This window comes from Equus caballus, chromosome 1, assembly GCF_041296265.1.
Source record: "Equus caballus isolate H_3958 breed thoroughbred chromosome 1, TB-T2T, whole genome shotgun sequence".
In the NCBI taxonomy this organism is placed as follows: domain Eukaryota; kingdom Metazoa; phylum Chordata; class Mammalia; order Perissodactyla; family Equidae; genus Equus; species Equus caballus.
In genome coordinates, this window is record NC_091684.1 from 62,160,961 (window position 1) to 62,183,822 (window position 22,862).

General features: G+C 34.6%; 1 protein-coding gene across 7 annotated transcripts in view; it reads right to left on the bottom strand.

The window, feature by feature from the left end:
• The window catches only part of PPP3CB (protein phosphatase 3 catalytic subunit beta), a 43,295-nt gene that overhangs the window by 8,797 nt on the left and 11,636 nt on the right, over positions 1-22,862 (bottom strand). For 2 of the 7 annotated variants that reach the window (XM_023645232.2, XM_023645200.2), the window contains exons 4-12: positions 20,950-21,061; positions 18,474-18,619; positions 18,066-18,205; positions 17,884-17,961; positions 17,684-17,778; positions 14,740-14,865; positions 6,990-7,067; positions 2,375-2,401; positions 230-314 (exon numbers count right to left, since the gene is read on the bottom strand). In XM_023645232.2, coding sequence (XP_023501000.1) covers positions 230-314; positions 2,375-2,401; positions 6,990-7,067; positions 14,740-14,865; positions 17,684-17,778; positions 17,884-17,961; positions 18,066-18,205; positions 18,474-18,619; positions 20,950-21,061 — 887 coding nt within the window. The remainder of the gene's footprint in view (positions 1-229; positions 315-2,374; positions 2,402-6,989; positions 7,068-14,739; positions 14,866-17,683; positions 17,779-17,883; positions 17,962-18,065; positions 18,206-18,473; positions 18,620-20,949; positions 21,062-22,862) is intronic. The other 5 variants (XM_023645224.2, XM_023645248.2, XM_023645238.2 and 2 more) reach the window with 3 other exon arrangements.

Consider the following 22,862-nt stretch of genomic DNA (forward strand, 5'->3'; position numbering starts at 1 on the left):
CACAGAAGGACAAGAAATACAAAAGGTGAACAATATTAATCACAAGGGTCAAAAATCCTAGTTTCAAAGGGATTTGCGTTCCCTTCTTCAATAGGTAAATGTACAACCAACTTCTTTATAGGAAGAATACTACTACATTGCTTTTAGATGTCAAACAGGCCACTACTTCTCACAAAATACAACAAAAGTAATTTCTGTAAAACAAATAATCAGGAAAATACATCATTACCTGAGAACAGAGAAGACCCTTGCCATCTTGCCAATTGCTCGAATTTTGTTTCTTATGATTTCTTTCCGGGCTGCAGCTGAACCTACTTTCAATGCAATAAATAGAAAGAAAGACTCAAGTTTAGGGTATCCACACATGCACCATTCTATTAGCCTGTTCCACGCTCATCAGAATCAACACCAAGCCCCCTGCCACCAGCTCACATGGAGGAGACTAGATGAACTCATGCCAAAAAGCTTTTCACTCCTTCAATGTTTAGCTCAGCACTGGGCTAATACTAGGGTCTCATACAGATACAAATGAAAAGTAATCCACAAACTTTATGACTCTTACAGTACTGACTAATCAGTCAAATAGCTATGGGAAAGAAACTAGAGCCCAACCTGTATCATAAACCAGAGGACAAAAAAAATGGTAACAATCTTACGGTCTTTGTTTAATTCTCATGAGAGCCTTGGCATGCAGATTGACAAGAACTGGTAATAGCCTATAGTCTTCTGTTTAACTATCATAAAAGCCTTTGACATGCAGGCTGGAAATATCCCATCATACCAAGACAAAATGAGCTTCCTTGTTCTAAGTTGGTCTAAAAACAATGGTACAAAGCGACTACTGTTCAGGCAACCCCAAACTAAGGACAATACCAGCATTTCAACAATGTACATCTCAACCTCATGAACCAGGTGTCCTCTAAGGTCATGCAAAACCCTTACATCCCTAGGTGAGTATGACACAAGGAGAGTGAGCAATGAGAAAAGACTCCCTAAAAAAACATGACTAAAAGATAACTAATGCTTCATCTCTGAAGGGTTAGCTGTGCTGCCTATCACTGATACAGAAGAGAATATACCAAAATAACTGAATCTTTGGGTGAAGAAAGCCTCAAAGGTTTTATCTTCCTTCCCTTGGCCTCCAGAAAGAACAACAATCTCAGTCCTGTTATCTCATATATAGCAACTAGAATCACTCTGGACCCAAGAGTGTGGTTCCTTAGAACTGTGCTTCAACATGATGAAAACACACATATGGAAGCACCATGGTTGAGGAGAAGGTTAAGGAAAAGCTAAAGACACTAGACCAAAAGGGGTCTTAGGTATATAGAGGTCTGAACAACTCTAAGTCTTCTGGTCTAGAGCTTCTCATTTAAAATTCAAGCAGCTCACAAACACATATAATTAAAAACTAAGATTATGACTGGATCTTACTGCAAAGAAACAGAAAAAGAAATCCAATTTCAAAATGAAAACAAAAGATATATTTTAGAGAAAATAGGCTCCATGACCATATTTATGATACTCTAAAGGGTAATATTTTGAGCACTGAAGCTACAGTTTTTACAAGTCCAAAACTGCGTAGGTATCATGGCACTACACAGGTATTTTTAAAATGCCAAAAAAATTATAAGTCTCAGAATCATAGAATATTAGAATTTGAAGAGACATTAGAGATCTTGCAAAATTTAATCTCCTAATTTTATAGACAAAGAAACTAAGTTTACTAAGTGTCTTGTTCAAGGACATAAGGTAAGTCTAATTCTCTTCAAACAAACTAATATAGACATTTCATTTTAAAATTGACAGAATTTTTAAAACAGCTAGACTGGGGGAAAGGTATGGGGATGGGAGAGGATGGCTGTAATGAGGTACATTCATATTTTCAGCCTTAATTTATATATCTATAAAACTGAATGATATGTAAACTATGCTGATTTCAAATTTTAAAATTCACTGGAATATAAAAACACTGTACAAATCAGGATTTTAAATCAGTCTACAAACACATCATGCATAATATTAAAGTAAATGTCCACAGTAAAATTACTTTGGGGAATAAGACAGACAATCAAACACCCCTAATCATGCAGGGAAAAGTACAAAACATTACAAATAAGCAAAAGAATGAAATTTAAAAACAAGAGGAATGAAAAAGAGGGAAAAATATTTCCATGCACAGAAAGACAGATATCTTGGAATATGACTTCTAAAAACATCAAATTCTAACTTAGATAAAACTTAAACTAAATTTGCACAAGGCCCAAGAGGACTCTGCATAAATAGTTACTCAATGAATGTGCTAACTTACATGAACATGAGGATAACTTATGAAGTCATATTTCAAAACAATGTTACTCTGTCTGGTCTGTACCTTTTTTACTGCCATATATGAGCCGTTCTTCAGATGGAGAGTCCAGAAAAAAGGAAGTGAATGATGGAGAAAAGGTGGTTGAGACAAATAAAAAGATAGAGATTTAACTTGGCAGTGGTACTGAAGAATGAATGTAGAGAAAGGGAGAAAAATGAAGGCCTTCATATTTGAAATTTGAAAAATGCAGTACTGTAGCAACTGGCAAGTGAAAGAGGGATGCCACTGGGTAAAGCTCTAAAGGGAAGATTTCTTAAAAGATACATGTTCAGAAGAAATTATGGACAGAATGACTACAGTATTTGATGAAAGTAGACAAATTAGGGACAGGAAAAAAAACACGTGAAAACACATAAAAGACTGTGCTAACAACAATTGCACATTTATATTGATACCCCTAAGGAAATGTGTCACCCATGGAACTATGTTAAGTGAAAGGTAATAACACAAATGAGATACAAACTCATGTGGTTCTTCAAGGACACCAACGTCTGCAAAATCTGTAGTATATACAGAGAAATGTAGATAACTTTATAAACTACCTCAGTGAAAAATCTTACCCACCCCAATAAAGGAAAGGCTAAGCCTCCCACACTTCATAATAACAAGTGCGTACAATTTCTTGAATCTCAATTATAGAACTTTTGCACATACTCAGGATCAACAATATGTGCTGTCTGTTCCCAATCCAATCTGGAAGTTTGAGGGACATCTTTTTGCAGAAATAGTAACAGATTGTTTCAAAGCAAGTAATAGCTCTAAGAGTAGGCAGCAGAGATGTTTCATTTGAGCTTTCCATATCTTCCATTCGAATGGTGAAACACATGATTCAATTGTAGGAAATGTAAAATTTTAATTTAGTAAAACTGTAACACATATGGATTATGTATTTCCTTTACCAAACTCAAAACAAAAGATAAACATCTGAAAGAAACAGTATGCATTCTAAATATCACAGAAATCAGAGTTCAAAAATTCTCTTTAAAAAAAATCTCTTTAATGATTAAACAATGCCTCTTTACAAATGCTATGTGCATTTATACATGCCATATGTGTATGCAAATCTCTGCCTTTAAAAATAACCCCTCACATACATTAAACAATACAGAATACCAAAGACCATTGCCTTGAATATGCAAAAACTACTCTTTCCTACCTGCGACTGGGAAATCTATAATGCTGCCCGCTCTCTTTCCCCACAGAAATCCCCACAGAAAAGCTAAATCCTTATCTGCCTCGACAGTAATCCCCACCCCACCAAGTTTTCTTTCTAAATCAGATTTCTCCCCAGGCCCACTGCTGAGTGGGAAAAGGGGAAGGAGAGAACAGAAGGCGTGCTATCATGGTGAAAGGAAAGGAGAAAAGATGAACGGAGTTAAAGAGAAGAAATACGGGAATGTGAATAAGGAAGGGAAATGAACCTAGTTCCAGCAGCTCTTTTCCCTACCCTATGCTAGATCTCCTCCCCTTTCCTCCATTCCTCAATGTTCTTTCTCCCCAACATCACTCTCATTTCTCCGTGAAAACTCCCAGACCCATATTCTTAAAATTTTCTTGGAATCCCTGCTCCTAATACTTGATAGTGAAAGGGTGAAGAAATGAGGAGCAATTGCACCTGCCATGTTGGCAATGAACAGAGATCTATTTCTAGTATTTAAAGCTGGAACTCAGTATATTTTCCCATAGAAACATTGTCATAAGCGGTGCTTATCAATTTTTTAAATTACTGAAGAGTGGGAAAGAATTTTCATCCTCTCTATTCCCTCAATTTATGGATGAGAAGATCCTGAGAAGTTAGGTGACTTTTCCAAGATTACACAACTAGTATAACTGTAGTGCCAAGACACCTAAACCATTGATCCTTTTCACTAAACTATACTGCCTCTTTAATGATCAAATTTGATTCATTCCTGGAATACCAGAATGATATAATAAGTGGATAAATAAGCATAATTTACCATTAATAGGGAAAATGTTGATGAGGTACATAAATCTCATTTGAAGAAACATAATAAAACTTTCTATCTATTCCTGGTTGAATCCCAAAAAATGATTGTCTATCTTCACATAAGTTTCTAAACCAAGTACTATATTAAACTTAACAGGGAAACTTTTTTCCTTCTTATCATAGGAAGAGGACTAAAGCATCATCTATCATTACTCCTATTTAATACACTCAGCGATATTGATACAATTTTTTTTTCTTTTCTTTTTGGGGTGAAGAAGATTAGCCCTGAGCTAACATCTGTGCCAATCTTCCTCCACTTTGATACAAATTTTTGAAGAATAAAAAGAAATAAAAGGTTAAAAAGTTGAAAAGAAATAACAGTATCAGCCTTATGCAAATGACATATTTTTAAAAGTTAAGGAAAACAAAATTAAAATTACCATAAGAAATAATTCTGCTAATCAAAGTTATTGAACATAAAATAAACCCACAAAGATATAATTCCTTTATACACAGAAAATACGTTAAGAGAGATACCAGTTGTAACAGTAATAAGAATACAAAATACTGAAGTACTAACTTAACTTGCTAATAATACATATTTTCAAATAAAAACTATGTAATTTTAAGTGGAATAATCATATATTAAATATATTAAGTGGAGTAATTATAGTACATGAACTAATTATATAAAGTAAGAGATCTTGATCTAAATTTAGGAAACTATTTTTTTAAAAATTTCCTAGATTCAGAGAAAATTTAATATACTATCAATTAAAACTCCTACTAGATATTTCATAGCATTTGACAAATTAACAAAAAACTTTATCTGAAAAAATTAGTGGACTATGCACCAAAAATTATTTTAGTCATTATATTAATACCTATAATGTAATGAAGTAGGTACTATTATCTTCATTTTGAAAATAAGAAAACAGGCTCAGAAAGGTTAAGTAATTCGCCTGAGGCCATATAGCCATTTGTGAGTAACTAGAATCTGAACCCAGACCTAGTCTTACAAAGTGGTAGCAGAACAAGGAAAAGAAATACTTAATTAAAACTATTTAAAAATTTTATGGAAAAGACAGATATGATAAAATGTTAGAGCTAAAAACTTCTACAGAAAAATCAAAAGGAGAGATAATTAAAATAAGGAAGAATATTACTCATTAAAGCTTATTATCCAAACCAAAAAAGAACTGATATAAATGATTTATTTCAGTGAACCAAATTACAAGTCAGAGTAAAAGCACATCTCTGCCTGTTACCAACATACGGCAATAGAAGACACTTTGTACTTTCAACAAATGGGCTACAACAGTGTTTAAGAATCAATCCTATTTGTAAGTAGAGAAATTTCTAAATAGTTTTTATTCAGATTTTACTTAATAAGTGGTCGATTGAGATGGACAGTTTACACAGCTGGAAAAGCAGACAGTAATTTTTCTTCCTCTGCATCATTAGAAGTTAAAGAAATGTAAATTAAACCAACTTACTACTATATAGCCACCAAGCAAAATAAGTAAAAATGACCAAAACCCAATGAGATGGGCCTGTAGAGAAATAGGTCTATGAATTCATTGCTGGAAGTACTTCATATTGGTGCAATTCTTCTGCAAATCAATTTGGCAGTTTATAGCTAAAATAGTGAAGCTAAAACTCTTTATATTCTTTAACTCTATAGTTCTTGTCAAGAAATTTATTCTAAGAAGGAAAATAAAAACTATTGTACAAATGTTTCTTGCATGCTAGTCATAATAAGGATAATTTAAAGCAACCAAAAGGTCAAACAATATGAGCTTAACTATGAAAATTTTGGTATATAAATATACCTAGAAATATGTAGCTATTAAGTTTTACCAATATGTAGACCACATTGAATATATGGAAACATTTATATACTGGTTTCACTTATGAAAAGCATGCTACAACAAAGATGTGAGAGGACTATGGAAGGAAATAAAGAGTTTTCAGCTTACAAGTTGTTTACATTTTTGTTCACTCAGTTAATTTAAGGAAATATTTGAAAAGTTTTAAATAAAAATTTCAAAATGAAAATAAAAGGAATTTTGTTTCTATGATATTAATGTATACTATAAATGCACATTAGATACATAGGCTGATTGCCTTACACAAGAACTAACAACCATGTATAGCCTTGCTTCTATGGAAAAAATGCTTTCTGAATCTCAAAACTAAAATAACAAGTGGTGCCTTAGAACAGAACTACTTATAAGTTGGGAACAGTCTACTTTGGTTTTCGGAAGAAAGAAGTCATAATGACATTGGGGGTTCAGGTATGTTTCTGATGGACTAGGAATATTCCACCAATGAAACAAAAAAGCATTTTTATCCTCCCTTTTCTAAGTGTCAATATTCATGAAGAACCACATCCTTTTAGTACTTTTCAATTTTCTTTTCTTCTGATCTTTCTTCCAAATATCCCCTTTCCCAAAATTCATCTTCTTCCCCACACCAACAGAAAAAAAAAATCACTAAAATTATTTTAAAATTTTAAAATAAACAATACCTGAAAAAGTGACTTGTCACTTATCAAATAGCATAGCCATTTGAGAACAATGACTACATTTTGCTAAAGAGTGTATATTAAAGTTGGGCAGTTAAAAGAAACCATTTCACAATAAAAAATAGTAAAATGAATAATCATACCATCAAATTGGTCTTCACCTTCAGTCATTAGTTCATCATCAGAGCAAATACTCAGAACATTTACCAACATTTCTGTCACTATTCAAAAAAAAAAGTATGTTAGCTGACCATATTCAACTGTCTATATGTATACACAACAATTATTTATATAAATGGTCAAATGATTTTTAACCCAAGAAGACTAACACATTCTGATAACAGGAATGATGGAATTAAAAGAGATAAAAGCTTTCCAAAGGAAAGAAACTCAATAGATAAGAGGTCTGAGAGAGATTCTTTATAGAATAAATTTTCAGGTCTCTCAAAAAAAACATAAAGTTCCACAGAGATAGGCATAGAGATGTAGAACATCTAAATGTATACATTTCAAATCTTCATTTATGGATACAGCATGAAGGAGTAAGAAAAAAAATCACGGCACAGTTCCACTGTTTCAAAGAAGTCCCAGGACTCAATCTTTTAAAAACTGGCTCCAGGGGCCAGCCCTGTGGCCGAGTGGTTAAGTTTGTGCACTCCAATTCGGCAGCCCAGGGTTTCACTGGTTCGAATCCTGGGCACAGACATGGATCAGGCCATGCTGAGGCAGTGTCCTACATGTCACAACTAGAAGGACCCACAACTAAAACATGCAACTATGTAGTGGGAGGATTTGGGGAGAAAAAACAGAAAAGAAAAAACTCAAACAACTGGCTCCAGCAACTCCCCTGAAACTTAATTCTTAAGATTAGTAATGACTATCTAACATCCTGAAGCCATGGTTCTTTCTTAGGCTTAATTCTCCTTTACCATCTCTATATTTTTTCCCTTGGTTTCCAGGAGTCCACTCTTCTAGTTTTCCTACCTTGTAGACCATTTTTCCCAAAATTTGGATATTCTCAAAATTCTCTCTGCAGTCCTGTTCTTTTTTATATGCTCAATCTCTTGGTGATTCCATCCATTACTATATAGTTTCAAGTATCAACTTTTTGAAGATGATTCCAAAGTCTATATCACCAGTATGTCTGACCTCTCAATCAGGCTCTGGATTTCCTTGCTGGTTGTATTGCCAACTGTCTTAAACTATTTATATATTGTCTGTTTTCCCTACTAGAATGAAAGCATGAGTACAGGGCATTGTTTCGTTTACCACTGTATCCCCGTAGCCTACTACAGTGCTTGGCATATGACAGTCATCCAATAAATACCTTAGAAATGAGTAAATTAAAAAAAAGATATAAGCAAATTTCAATTAATAAAAATAGCTATTGAATATTAGCCCCTGGATGTCCTGACAGCACTTAGAAATGAATACATCGAAACAAAATTCAATACTGTCCCTATTATTCCTCCTATAAATAGATGAATAGTACATCACATGCCAGGCACTGTGCTGAAGCTCTGGGATTCAAATACAAAAGGTCTAGTCACTATCCTCCAAAAGCTTACTAACTACTGAAGGATAGATAAATACATATATCACAAGAGTGATGAGCATATGCTATAAGTATGCAGAGGTATACAAAAGACCTGCTGAGGAAAGGAAGGCTTTGGTAGAGGAATCATGAAGTAGGAGTTTGCCAGTTGGAGAGGGCAGACAAAGTACTCTAAACAGAAGTTAGAAAAAGTATGAAGTAGCCATACAGATCAATGGAACAGAAGTGAGAGTTCAGAAATAAAACCTCACATTTAAGGTCAACTGCTTTTCGACAAGGGTGCCAAAACAATTCAGTGGAGAAAGAAGAGTCTTTCCAACAAAACGGTGCTGGGACAACCAGATATCTACATGCAAAAGAATGAAGTTGGACCCCCCCACTTCACATCATAAATAAAAATTAACTCAAAGTGGATCAAAGACCTAAATCTAAGAGCTAAAACTATAAACTCTTAGAAGAAAACATAGGGGTAATTCTTCATGCCTAACTTGGATTAGGCAATGGTTTCTTAAAACGTGACACCAAAAGCATGAGCAACAAAAAGAAAAAATAAATACGATTTCACCAAAATTAAAAACTCTTGTGCTTCAAAGGACACCATCAAGAAAGTGAAAAGACAACCCACAGAACAGGAGAAAACATTTGCAAATCATATATCTGATAAGGGACTTGCATCTAGAATATAAAAAGAACTCTTACAACTCAGTAACAAAAAGAAAACCCATTTAAAAATGAAAAAAGAATTTAAATAAATACTTCTTCAAAGGAGATATGCAAATAGGCAATAAGCACATGAAAATATACTCAATATCATTATTCAATAGGAAAATGTAAAACAAACCCACAATGAGAAACTACTTGATATCCAATACCTAAAATAGAAAAAGATACATAGTAAGGGTCAGCAAGGATATGGAAAAATTAAACGATTACACACTGCTGTGGGATTGTGAAACGGTATAGCTGCTTTGGACAACGGTTTGGCAGATCCTCAAAAGGCCAAACAGAGAGTTACCATATGAACAAGCAATTCTACTCTCAGTTCTATACCTAAGAAAAATGAAAACATAGGTCCACATAAAAACTTGAACATGAACGTTCATCACAGCATTATTAATAATGCTCAAAAAGTAGAAACAACCAAATGCCCATCAACTGATGAATGGATACACAAAATGTGGTACATCCGTATAATAGAATATTATTTGCTCATAGAAAGAAATGAAGTAGTACTGATTCATGCTACAACATGGAAGAACCTTGAAAACATTATAGAAAGAAGCCAGTTCCAAAAGACCACATATTGTACGATTCCATTTATATGAAATGTTCAGAACAGGCAAATCTATGGAGACAGAAAGTAGATTAGTGCTTTCCTAGGGTTGGCAAAGAGAGGTGGGGGAAAATGGAGAGTGACTGATAATGGACACACTAGTTTCTTTGAGAGGATGACGACAATGTTTCAAAATTGATTGTGGTCATAGTTGCAAAATTCTGGGAATATACTAAAAAAAACCACTGAATTATACAACTTAAATAGGTTAATTGTAAGGGATGTGAATTATATCTCAATAAAGTTGTTATGAAAAAATAAAAAATATAAGGCATGAAACTTAAAGGGCAGAGCACTTTCAGGAAATTGGCTGTGCTGTGTTTTAGCTGGAACATAGAGAATGCGAAAGAGAAAGGCAAGAAATTAGGCTGAAGAGACAGTAGGGAAGGTCCAAAGACCTTGTGTGACAGGTGAAAATTTATCTTAGAACCTACCAGAAGCCATTTATGGATACTAAATAGTAGCTTTTAAGCACATAGTACTTTTCATCCAGAAACTTAAGAAGGAAGGAAAGGCAAGACAGTCACAGTATGGTAATAGCCAAAGAAAGGTATCAGATTGGGAAAATGTTATTTATTTTTTATTTAAAGATTAGACAGATTGGAACAATTTATGAAAGAGCTTAGTAGAGAGAGTTTAAAGATACAGAGGACCTAACTGATGAAGCAAGTTTCCTGAAAAAGCAGAAGCACAACGGAATCTAGGAACAACTTAGAAGGGGTAGCTCTGGATGGAGGGATCACCTCTCCAATAAGACAAGAATTCAAGATGAGTGCAGTTTATAAAGCAGGGGAACAGTAAGTAGACAAAGCTCTCATTAGCGGTATGTTTTTTCTCTGAGAGTGAGCAAAACGGCTGGAAAAAGAAAGTTTAAGAAAAAAAAAAAGAAAATTTAGACTATATCCCAAGGGAAATGCAAGAGGAAGCAGACTAGTGACATAAAGGATGTCTGGGTACTATCGAGAGCCCAGCTAATGCTAGAAATCAAAGAGTGGTACCAATTCGGAAGGCTGTATAAATATCTCCAGCAGCGCTCTACACCCTGGCTGTAAGAATGGAAAAAATGGATGGCTGGACTTTACTGGGGCCAAGATTTTTAGAAGAAACAAAGTAGAAAAGCAAGAGAGAAAGGAGTTTGAGGGTGTGTTAAAAAGGAAGAGAGGCAAGGAGTGATCTGACTAAGAAAATTACACGGTCAAAGCTAGCAATCTTAACAAAGATGAAGAGCAGCTGTAATTGCTGTGAAGGTTTGCTAGAATAACAGGGGTTTTCATCAGAGAGTTTTTTTCTTTTCCTCCCCAAAGCCCCCCAGTACATAGCTGTATATTCTTAGTTGTGGGTCCTCCCAGTTGTGGCATGTGGGACGCTGCCTCAGCATGGCCTGATGAGCAGTGCCATGCCCGCACCCAGGATTCCAACCGACAAAACACTGGGCCGCCTGCAGCGGAACACGCAAACTTAACCACTCGGCCATGGGGCCAGTCCCTCATCAGAGAGTTTTAACAGAACTATCACTACCAGACTCAAAACATCCAAGTCACCTTTAATCATTCCCGCCCCTTAAACATTCTTGTTAACAAGAATCTCACCGATTCTACTTCAACAGTTCTTGGGTTCTCCCGTGCTCTCCATTCCTAATGCTACCGGGCTTCATTATGTTTCCCCTTGACTCGATGTAACTTCATAACAGGTCTCCCAAACCCTAGTCTGCCTTCCAGGCTCTTTCACCCGAGTAATTTTCTAAATGACTCTCATGGTCATATTCTGTTTTAGGTGCTTCCCAGCATTTATCAAGTTCCAAATCCTCTTGTGTGGTGATCAAGATCCTCATGATTTAGCCCTGACTTAACTTTTCATTCTTTTTCTACTACTGTCCTTCATGCATCTTACTCACTAATCAGATTGAAGCCCTCAACATTTCTCAGTGACCAGTGCTTTCTTTGCTTTCAGACTCAGTCTTTGGAAGTTCTCTTACCTAAAATTCTTTTGCCCATATCTACAAGCACAATTCCACCATTCTTCAAGCCCCAGTTCAAATGTTATTTTAATCCCTCTGACAAACATGTCCTCTCTCCTCTTAATTGCTATAAAACTATGCTTGTCTTGGAGTGCTTACCATATTACATTTTATCATTATTTATGTATTTTAAGTCCCTTATTAATCTACAAAGGCGCATATCTTACTTGTATTTTTGTATCCTTAATATCTTGAGTAAAAGAGACTTTCAAAAAAAATCTAGTAAATGAATAAATCTTACATGTCTGACCTTCCATGGCAGATCACACCACAGTGGACCCTCTAGAACAGAAGTTCTTAAATTGGGGCCAATAAACGTGAGGGGGGTTACTAATTCACGTCAGATCTATGAGCATCCTGAAAATGTTATGTGTATGTACAGATATACATATATTTGTACACGAATTTTTCTGGGGTAAAAGTCTGTAACCTTCATCAGATTCTCAAAAGTGTTTTGTATTAGAAAATTAATAAACATTTTTGTGCAGTTTAATAATTTAAAAAAAGTCTTTACTTTTTAGAGATTCATTCTAAAATATTTATAGATACAAAAAAAAATAGGGGCCAGCCTGGTGGTGCAGCAGTTAAGTGCGCACGTTCTGCTTCGGCAGCCCAGGGTTCGCCAGTTCAGATCCCAGATGTGGACATGGCACTGCTTGGCAAGCCATGCTGTGGTAGGTGTCCCACATATAAAGCAGAGGAAGATGGGCATGATGTGAGCTCAGGGCCAGTCTTCCTCAGCAAAAAGAGGAGGATAGGCAGCAGTTAGCTCAGGGCTAATCTTCCTCAAAAAAACAAACAAAAATAATAGCTGAGATTTGATTCAAAATAATTGAGATGTGAGGTGGGGAGTAGTGGTTGGGGACATAAATGACACATTATTGGCCATGATTTGATAATTGTCAAAGCTGAGTAACTGGTACATAGGAATTCATCATATTATTCACTCTACCTTTGTATATGTTACAAATTTTCCAATGTTAGATTTTTTTTAAAAAATGAAAAAAAGCCCCAAAAAGGTTAAAAAGGTTAAAAAGTTTTCATCTAAATTTAGGATTAAACCAGCTTCTGAGGAAGCCTCTGGCTTAGGTTAGCTGCTTTCCAGGGACTAGATCAGGGTAAAACTGGCTTTTTCTAAGTGGAACAAATGAGATGTCATATGCCGCTTTTCACACCAAAAGAAAATTTTCATTAGAATCAAGAAGTAGTTAGGCTATCTAACCAGCTAACATGTATTAAAATGGAAAAATATGCAGAGTTTGAGAAAATTTTCTTACTGTGCTCAACATTGGTTAGAATTCTATTTGCATATAATGGTCAAATCTGAGGTTCATCTTTTTTTAGGAAGATGTGAATAATTTAGAGACGATCCACAGAAAAACAACAAAAATGGTCAAAAGGTTTGAATAGTTCTTCATCTTATAATAGATAAGATGATTTAAAGTAGCAAAAGAACAAAAGATCACTCAGGGGCAGACTTCAAATGCAAGAACACTGATAGAAACCTACTGTTCCTCATCTTCACTTATAAGAGATCCACAGAAACTAGATTAAATTTTCTCACCTCTCAAAAGGAGTTAGACTGCATAACTGTTAAGCTCACTATGAGTTCTAAAATACTATGTCATAGTTTTTGATAGGCACATTAGGTGAGAAAACCTATTATCTCTATTTCTTTCCTTGTTTAAACACTCACAGAAAAAACCTTTAGATTAGATATAGGGAAATATTTCTTATTGTGGAGGCATCAGAGAATCAAATTAGAATCTATGAAACGTCTATTTTCCTCCTACCCTATCCTCCCTGCTCTCTCCACCCTCCTCTCCACTCATATTACATTAAAATAGTTGAGCTGCAGTCTAGCCTGGAGGCAGGAGAATGAGCAAGATGAATTCTTAAATTCCCGTTTAGCCTGATGATGCTATGATTGAACTATTTCTCATATACCAAAGATAGAAGGTTATAAGTGTAATGCATCCCTTGCACCTAAGCCCTTTACTGGCCCCCTTCTCAAATGCTAAAGTGTGTAATTCTATCTCCATAATAACTTAATGTTGACCTATTGAGTAACTGACAAAGACCTAAGGCAATCTGCAAAAATCTCTTTAACATACGCAGTTTAAGTAGTAACTCTAAATTTTAGAACCAAAAATTGCCTTGGCAGAAGTAACGTCTTAAACAGAAAGGAACATTTTGTAACACGGAAGAGGTGAGAAAAAATAGAGAGGAATATAGAACAAAATGTTTTACAATCATGTCTGTACTCTCACACTGTCATTTTCCACATATGGAAACTGAGGCATTGCCTTATGGAAAAATTAACACGAAAATGGAAAAGACGACTGTGATAAAGTAAGGAAATCCTAAGAATTCTATAGAACCAAAACAAAACACAGAAAGAAAATTTCTTAAATAGCATTTATGTTCTCTTAAAAAGCCTATAAGGTATATACTAATGGGTATCCTTATAAATTATCAGAAAAGCACTACCACTAAAATTGTATACATATTTTTTATATAGGTTAGAACCTGAATTTCTCTATCATTTTTCTCAGAGTGCAGGACTGCTATAAAATGACTAACATTGCCCAAAATAAGGGCTGTTAAATTCTACCATGAATTGCAGAGACATCCCCAAAAGTGGTGATAAAATAGGCAAAAGTATCCATTCCAAAGCAAAGCTATCCCTCCATTCCTTCATAAAAGATTTAAGCTAAGGAAAAAAAGAAAGAAAACCCAACAGCTGAAGACAACATCAGGCTATTTATAAGTCTTCTCCCAGGCCCCGAGACACCCTCACATGGGGGCTGTAAACAGCTCACTAAAATATCTTTGAGGCTCTCATATTCACACCCACTGACACAAGCAGAGCTGTACCCACAGTGAAACTAGACTTCAGCTTCCTTTAGCAAGTATGTGCCTGCAATAGTAAACTGGAGTAAATGTAACAGTAATAAAACAATTATTTTTTTAAAATAAAAATCATACCTTTTTCTCCAACAAATGGTAAAGACCATGTGAAGACATCCATAAAATTGGGCAACCAGTAAGGATGTGGAGAACAGTTAAACTGTCGAATATTCATCACATTATTTTCATACTTTAATACAGCAGCTGCAAGATAAGTTTGAATGTCAATGTAACAACTTGTTTTTTAGCTCCAAAGTCTAAAACACATAAAAGCAGAAAAATATCTTTTTAAGGGGGTGGGAAATCAAGGGGTGAGTGGAATGAGTGCTAACAGAGGGAGGTAGGAACTAATTTTTAGTAATAACTCACTTTTTGTTTTTAACCCACTTCTATGTACACCATAGTCAATCTTCACTTATTATTAACGAAATTTCCAGATTCTTTCTAGAATGTTTGTTGTACTTTATAATCCAATGATAAACATGCACTTTTACTAAATCCAAAATTGTGAAAACTCAATTTTTAGAGGAAACACAGAATGGCAAAGAGCAATTTTCTAGGTTTAAAAGTTTATACAAGTTGGAGGAATTTAAGAGAGTCTTTTCAGTTGCAGGCAACCTGAAAAGGATAGCTGAATGGTAATAAAGCAAAAAGAAAACAAACAAACAAAAAAAAACAACAAAAACCAGAACAAAACCAATTTGGAACATTTTATTTATAAGTGTATAAATGTATTTATTTCATTTAATATGAGAAATCAAGTGAAACTACCACAAAGAAATATTTTACTTCATTTAGAAAAAAATTCTATTAAAATACTAAAAGAGAAAATATTATAACCAAATAACCCAAAGGTAACATACTCATGTCAATTGCAGGTATCTTTCTAATGCTTCACTATGTTGATATAAATAATACCTTAAATTAACTAATACAGATTTCAGTCACTGATTATATTATTTTATGGAACACTGGGTTATACGGGCTAGATTTCTAATCTAAGCTACAGCATGTACTAGTTGTGCAATGCTTGGTAAATTATTTAACTAGTCTGCTTCTCATTTATAAAATAGGATTAAAACATCTACCTTGCCTACCTCAGAAGTTTGTTTTAAGATCAGAGAACGCATTTCACATGAAAGTAAATAAAAGTATAAAATGCTTTGTAGATATTATAATAACTATGTAGTTACTTTTTTTCTTTCCAATTAATGAAAAACATTCAATTGCAGATGTTAAATTCCAAGATTTGGAATTCTGGCTAATACAGAGTCACAAGTATTGTTTGTTTCCTTTACGAAATTCCCATGAAATAAAAGTATTATAAATTTAGCCTGAGAAATTAAGGGCTGATACTAAGCTTTCAGCTTTAAAAAAGAAAAAAAGGGAGAGAATCTAGAAAATTGCCTTATGGATGGAATGAAACATTACAAACATACCTATACCATGTAAGCACTCAAATCATTAACACTATGTACAGACTCAGAACTATCAAGAGACATTTGATTTTGACAAGACAGATTCAATGGTTTGAATTTATTTTCTGAGCACCAAGAAAAGTGATCCCTTAACCTCCTGAGTCAAACTAACAAAGGACAAACAGTAAGACAGTAATCAACTGAGCACTGAACACTAGCTCCTTTAATATCGACAAGGGGGAGGTCATAGTTGAGGAATTAGAACACTGGTAGAAAGTTAAACGTAGCACTCCATTCTGTTCTTGAGAATGGAGTCAAAACTTAGATATGCTTCTCCTCAAAAATGGAAGCCACACTTTATTAGGCATCTTTATAGAAGTTTCAGAATTTATAAATCAAAAGATAATTTAAAAGAATATTTTAGCCCTGGCATAATCCTTAGAGTCTGCAGTGATACTAGCTTCTAAAGATTAGCAACTCAATTAACGCCAATGGTATAGTTGTTTTGGTAATTAATACAGTATTAAGTTCTTGTAGCATATTCCGTATCAAAGCTATTATACTGCATGGTACTGTTTGATCTCAGGCAAATGTTTTAATCTTTTAACCGTCACCTCCAATTATTCAAAAAACTCTTATTCTGCTCCTCTTTTGAACTCACACCACAAATTATTGAATTATCTCTCTAAAGGTACTTTTAAAAGTCTTTAACCTTCTGTTCTTTCCTCTTGGCACATCCACACCAATCTGACCCTGGAAACTATGGCATAGTCAACTGAATTCCAGACACGTCAAGACAGAATAGGAGCTGGCTTCTTAATTTCCTCTCCTTCAAATGTGAACTACGTAAATATATCCAAGCTCATCTTCAATGTCCTTGGCACACACACAACCAGATTAAGCTTCTTTGGTAATATCTGTCAATCAGCTATGTTCAAAGTTAAATGAAACCCAATTATTATAGACAGATCAAATTTGGAGGGAAGAAGGGGGAATGGAAACCACTGGAACAGAAGGTTAAGAAAAAATGAAGAAAGAGCAGTAAAAAGAAAGGAAAGGGAAGAATGGATCCCTGAAAGGAGGTCAGTGAATTAATCAAAGAAGGTTCAACTATAAATCTTCATGGGGCAGTGATAAGACTGTGGAGGTAAAAGTAGGGAATAAGAAAGGGAAAGGTCAGTGAACATAAAACAAGAAACACGATAAACTAAACAACTATACACTGCAAATACACGAAACGGTCAAAGCAGCAGCAGCAGCTTTATGCAAACAAGAAAACATTGTCCTGATTATAAGGGAAAAGATTTAAGAAAGGGGAGTTTGAGAAAATCATGTTTAGTTTTGCTTGATGTATTTAACTCAGAGCATTTTTATAAGACAGCTTTTGTGAGTGACAAGTTGTGGAATGGTTACATATGACTTAAGTTTCACATTTTGGATTTTTATTTCTTGTTCTCTCCCCTCCCTTATATCTTATACTTTTTTATAATGAGATTTGGATAGTCACAGTTTCAAATAATGCCCCTTTTCTATTATATTTTCAAAAAAGTAAGTCAATTAAAATGCTAAGTTGTTTAACAGTTTTTTTATCAACAACATCTTACCTTTATTATTGTAGACATCTAAGTAATTAGGTGCCGAAAAAATTGTTATTAATGAAGGGAACCCTGTAGTTTGACTTTTTCTGTACATTCTATAGCTGCAAAACAAATAGCTTAATATGCATCGTAAAGCATCAATCATGGTTACTAAGTTTGATTTGTACATAAGGTGTTAATTTGGGTCAGGGAAACAGAATTCTTACCCTGCATCTTGAGCTTCATGAGCTCTAATAATCGATAACAAATTATTGTTTTGCAAAAATTCACACACTGCTGGATAGCTGTGGGGGAAAAAGAGTAGATTAGGTAAAAAAACGGTTTTCTATATGAAGTTTATGCTATTTTAACAACTAAAATGTGATTAATCTTGGATATTTTTCCTTACTTATAAAAATAAGAACATCCTCGAACTGTATTGTGACTAAAATGTTCCTGTGATTTTTCATTTCCAAAATCTTCAGAAGGATCGGACCATAGCAAGTCACACATTGGTCCAAATGCAGGTGGCTCTTTGAATCTATCTAACTGTGAAAGAAAGAAAAGGAAAGAAACAAAGAAGAGAAATAACTTGTCAAAAAGCAAGAATAGAATGGACATAGGAAAGTGGTACCAACTTTAAATACTGTTCATACTACATTGTTCTGAATGGTTAGAAGATATCTCCCTAAAATATCAGTGCATAAATTTTTGCCATTACCTAATCTTGGCAGTGAAGAAGTCTGAAGCTTCTACTCCCTACCCTACAAAGTACTATAAATAGGAATCAACCCTTGAAACTAAAATATATACTCACTCTCCTAATATCATCCAGTGTGTGTATTTCTGGTGAAAGTCCACCATGAACACAAAGAAATTGTTGGTTTAAAAGTGCAGCAAGAGGCAGGCTATCAAAAGCTTCCATACAAGCTTCATAGACTCTTTCTGAATATTTAATTTTACCTAGAAAACGAAAAATTAAATTATTAAAAATTATATTACTAGTTGATCATTTTGAAAACATACATATAAAATTGACTATTAAAACCAAGGCAAGAAAACTACAGACAGGGAAAACAGCCAAGTGGTAGCCAGGGGTTGAGAATGGGTGAAGGGATAACTATAAAAAGGCAGCAAGAGGAAATTCATGGGATGATGAAACTTTTCTGTATCATGACTGTGGTGGTGGACAGCTCTAAGCATTTGTCAAACTCAGAACTAAACACCACAAAGAGTGAATTTTACTGTATACAATTTTTTTTTTCAAAAGGCAAGCATCTTTGCCCTATAAGAATTAACAAAGATAAGCAACATTGTTGGGTTTATGAAGACAAAATATTTGCTCTCTCTAAATTTATTTTGGGTATGCAGCAGATAGTCATAAAATACCACTAAAAATAAGTAAGTCAAATATCTAAAAACAGCTCAACTCTTCACCTTTATCAGCCAAGTAAACAAAATTAGAACTATATTTAAAACTAAAATAGTTTTAATATTCTAAAAGTCAGTAACAACTTCATTGTTACATGCAAGACCACCACATCACCACAACAAAACTCAAGGTCCATCCAATTAAAAAAAGGAAAAGAAAATATCTTATTCATATGTCGGAAGAGTAGAGTTCCTCTCATCTACAAAGCCCGTTTAAAATGGACAGTGAAGCCGGAAGGTAATACAACACAAGAAAGACAAAACTTCACCAAATGAAACTCATTTACTTTTAAGGATATATCAGATACATTGCTTTACTCTTTATATCTTTAAATTTCTGGATATTTTATGTTTTTGGGATTTTGGTGGGTGGTTTGTTAACTATCTGGAAAAAAAAAAAGAGCTCAGCTCCTATTTCCCTTTTTAATATTGTAGCATTCAAATATGAGAAAATCTATACCCAGCAACCAGAGCTTCTAAATTGGTAGTGTACTAACAGACCTGTTTTCCAGCACTGTGGTTTAATAAAAATTTTACTTTGATTGCTTTTAGGTCAAGCATGCACTTTTCAGGTTTCATCTTATATTCATTTAGGTTACCCACCTTATCCTTGAAGTTATGAGTTTGCCACCTCTTTCATTACCCATCACTATATTTTTTCTCCTTTTACTGGAAGTCTTTATTATTATGATCTTTATTGGGTCATGTTTTGAGTCTCGATAATTCTGAAATTATTTCCATTTTTTTTTTTTTAAGATTTTATTTTTTCCTTTTTCTCCCCAAAGCCCCCCGGTACATAGTTGTGTATTCTTCGTTGTGGGTCCTTCTAGTTGTGGCATGTGGGACGCTGCCTCAGCGCGGTCTGATGAGCAGTGCCATGTCCGCGCCCAGGATTCAAACCAACGAAACACTGGGCCGCCTGCAGCGGAGCGCGCGAACTTAACCACTCGGCCACGGGGCCAGCCCCACTGAAATTATTTCCATTTTTAGAACTTAGCAGTAAGACTTAATATAGTCATGAATATTAACAAGCACAGAGCTATAGGGTGTGAAAAAAGGCCAAACACTGCTCTCTATCATATGGTTGCTTACAGCTATTAAGATTACCACTGCTATAATAGTTTAAGAGAGAAAAGGCATAAACATTGTAGGTTAAGACTTTCAATTCTTTAACGGTGTGTTTGCAATGATCTGCAATGATGATAGGATGAATAATTTGTTAAGAATCTTCATGGGAATGCCTCAATATTGCGGGACAAAAATCTCCAATGTAATAGCAACAACAACTGTTTTTGCTTTTGGTATTTATTCTTCCTGTTAGAAAAAAAAAACTTTAACATAAAAACTATATACATGGGGCCCTGCCCGGTGGTGTAGTGGCTCGGTTTGGTACCCTCCGTTTTGGCAGCCCAGGTTCATGGGTTCAGATCCTGGGCGCAGACCTACACCACTCATCAAGCCATGCTGTGGTGGCACAGATACAAAATAGAGGAAGTGGTCACAGATGTTAGCTTCAGGCCACTCTTCCTCAAGCAAAAAGAGGAAGATTGGCAAGAGGTGTTAGCTCAGGACCAATCTTCCTTACCAAAGCAAAACAAAACAAAAGACTATATACAAAACTCAAAGCTGTTCCTAAATACATACGTAAAAATCAAACTTAATAGGAAACAGTGAAATGAAAACATCTGAATAAAATGTCATTAAACATTAGAGAGCTCTGAACAATCTTCCTCAGAGCTCTGTATGTTTGGACACAAAATCTGTTCTTACGTGTTGCACTGTAAAGTCTTCAAACTCCTACTACCCACATCACTCCAAAAGATCACTGAGGAAGTAAAAATATTTCTCATAGCAGTACTCACATTCCTGCTTAAAGGTAAAATATTCAGTAAGGTGTCTGCATTCATGGTTGCCTCTCAGAAGAAATAATGTGCTTGGGTATAGAATCTTCAGGACCCATAAATATAAGACACACTGCAAAAGAAAATGTTTCCAGTGAATTTATTTTATATTTTTGTTTAACTAAGTTGTTTGATCTTTGCTCTTTTTCCTCTAACTTTATTATCCTTATAATCTCTATTACTCTTTACTATCTTTTTCTCTTCATCCCTTACTAAAATATAAGCTCCATGAAATCAGGCACTTTGTCATCTTATTCACTTCTGATTCTCCACTCCTAGAAAATTACCCAGCAAATAGTACAAGAGCAACAAATATTTATGGAATGGATGAGTCAAATAATCTGTTTAATTACTTTAGATTTGCAGATTGTTTACTGTAAAAACAATTAGCAGACTGGTCTCCTCCTTAGCTATATCAATAAATAAAATAACAATGTCAAAAATAAAGGCAGCTAACATTTACTGAGTACTTACAATGTGTCAAGCACTATATAATTAATCCCCTCTCATTTATTCCTCAAACAACCCTATGAAATATGCAATAAAATCTCTATTTTACAAATGAGGAAACTGAAGCAAAGACCTTAAGTAACTTGTCGCAAATTACAAAACTTGTAAGTAATGGAGACAGGATTCTGATCCTCTAATCTTAAGCATTACCCCACACTGCCTCATGAAGGGAACAGTCATGTTTTATGTTTATTTTGTTGGTTATAACTGCTGCTTTACATAACGTAAGTGCTTATTATTCAAACTGATTCAAAGAAAGTGCAATTTTTTTAAAAAGAATATTAAAACAAACAGTATAGCAGAAGCTTTTCTCTAAATAGACTTAGAAGAAAAAGACTCACATTTTACTTATTTGCTTAAGAAGAAAGGAAGGACTACTTCATATGGAAATACAAAAAGTAAAAACAAACTTTTTAACAAGTTAAGGTATATTGAAATGTGTAACTATTCACAGCTTCACTTTATTTACAAGAAAAAATTAAACTTATTCTACCTATTAAACTCTACCAGTCCTTTTTGCTTATTTTGATTCTTTGTTATTTTCCTTTTATAAGAATAAAAGGTATGAAGAAAGTCAGCCACAAAACACGCCAATACAAGGACATACAAACCAATATGCTCAATTACCAACCAAGCCTCCTAAAATTATTTATTTTTTGTTTTTGTCAAAGTCCCCAAACTTTTTGTGAAGAAGTGCCATTTTCTGGTTTTCTCAAAGTCTTGAGGAAGGCTGAGAGGGCTGATGATGAAACTATGAATGGAAGGAAGAACAACTCAGGATAAGAAAATTCCTTAGGGAATTTGGGTGGACAGAGCCCTGAACTTGCTTCCCCACTAGGAATCCTAGCATACGTCAGAAAGGAGGTTGAAAACACTAGAGAAGGGGATATAAACAATAACCAGCATGAACATTTACCAGCTAAGGCTTCAAAACTGTGAGAGGGTGGTTCAAGAGCATAGGCTTGGAGTCAGAGTGCATGGCTGCACCACTTACTAACAATGTGACCTCAGGCAAGTCACTTAACCTCTCCAGGCCTCAGGTTCCTCATCTATAAAATGGATAAAATAACAGTACTTACCTCACAACATTGTTGTGAGGATTAAACTAATCAAGGTGTGTTAAGTGCTTAGAACAGGCTTGGAACATATTAAATGCTCAACACAAGTATCTATTGGTAGAGCTTTTACCCCGAAATTTTACCTAGGAATATGTGCTACAGAAATAATTGGGCAAGTATGCAAAGATGTACAAGCAACATGTCTCATTGAAGCATCATTTGTAATGGCAAAAAACTGGGAACACTTAAGTGTCTAACAATAAGGAACTGACTAAATTAATTGTGCTTTGTTTATTCAATGGAATA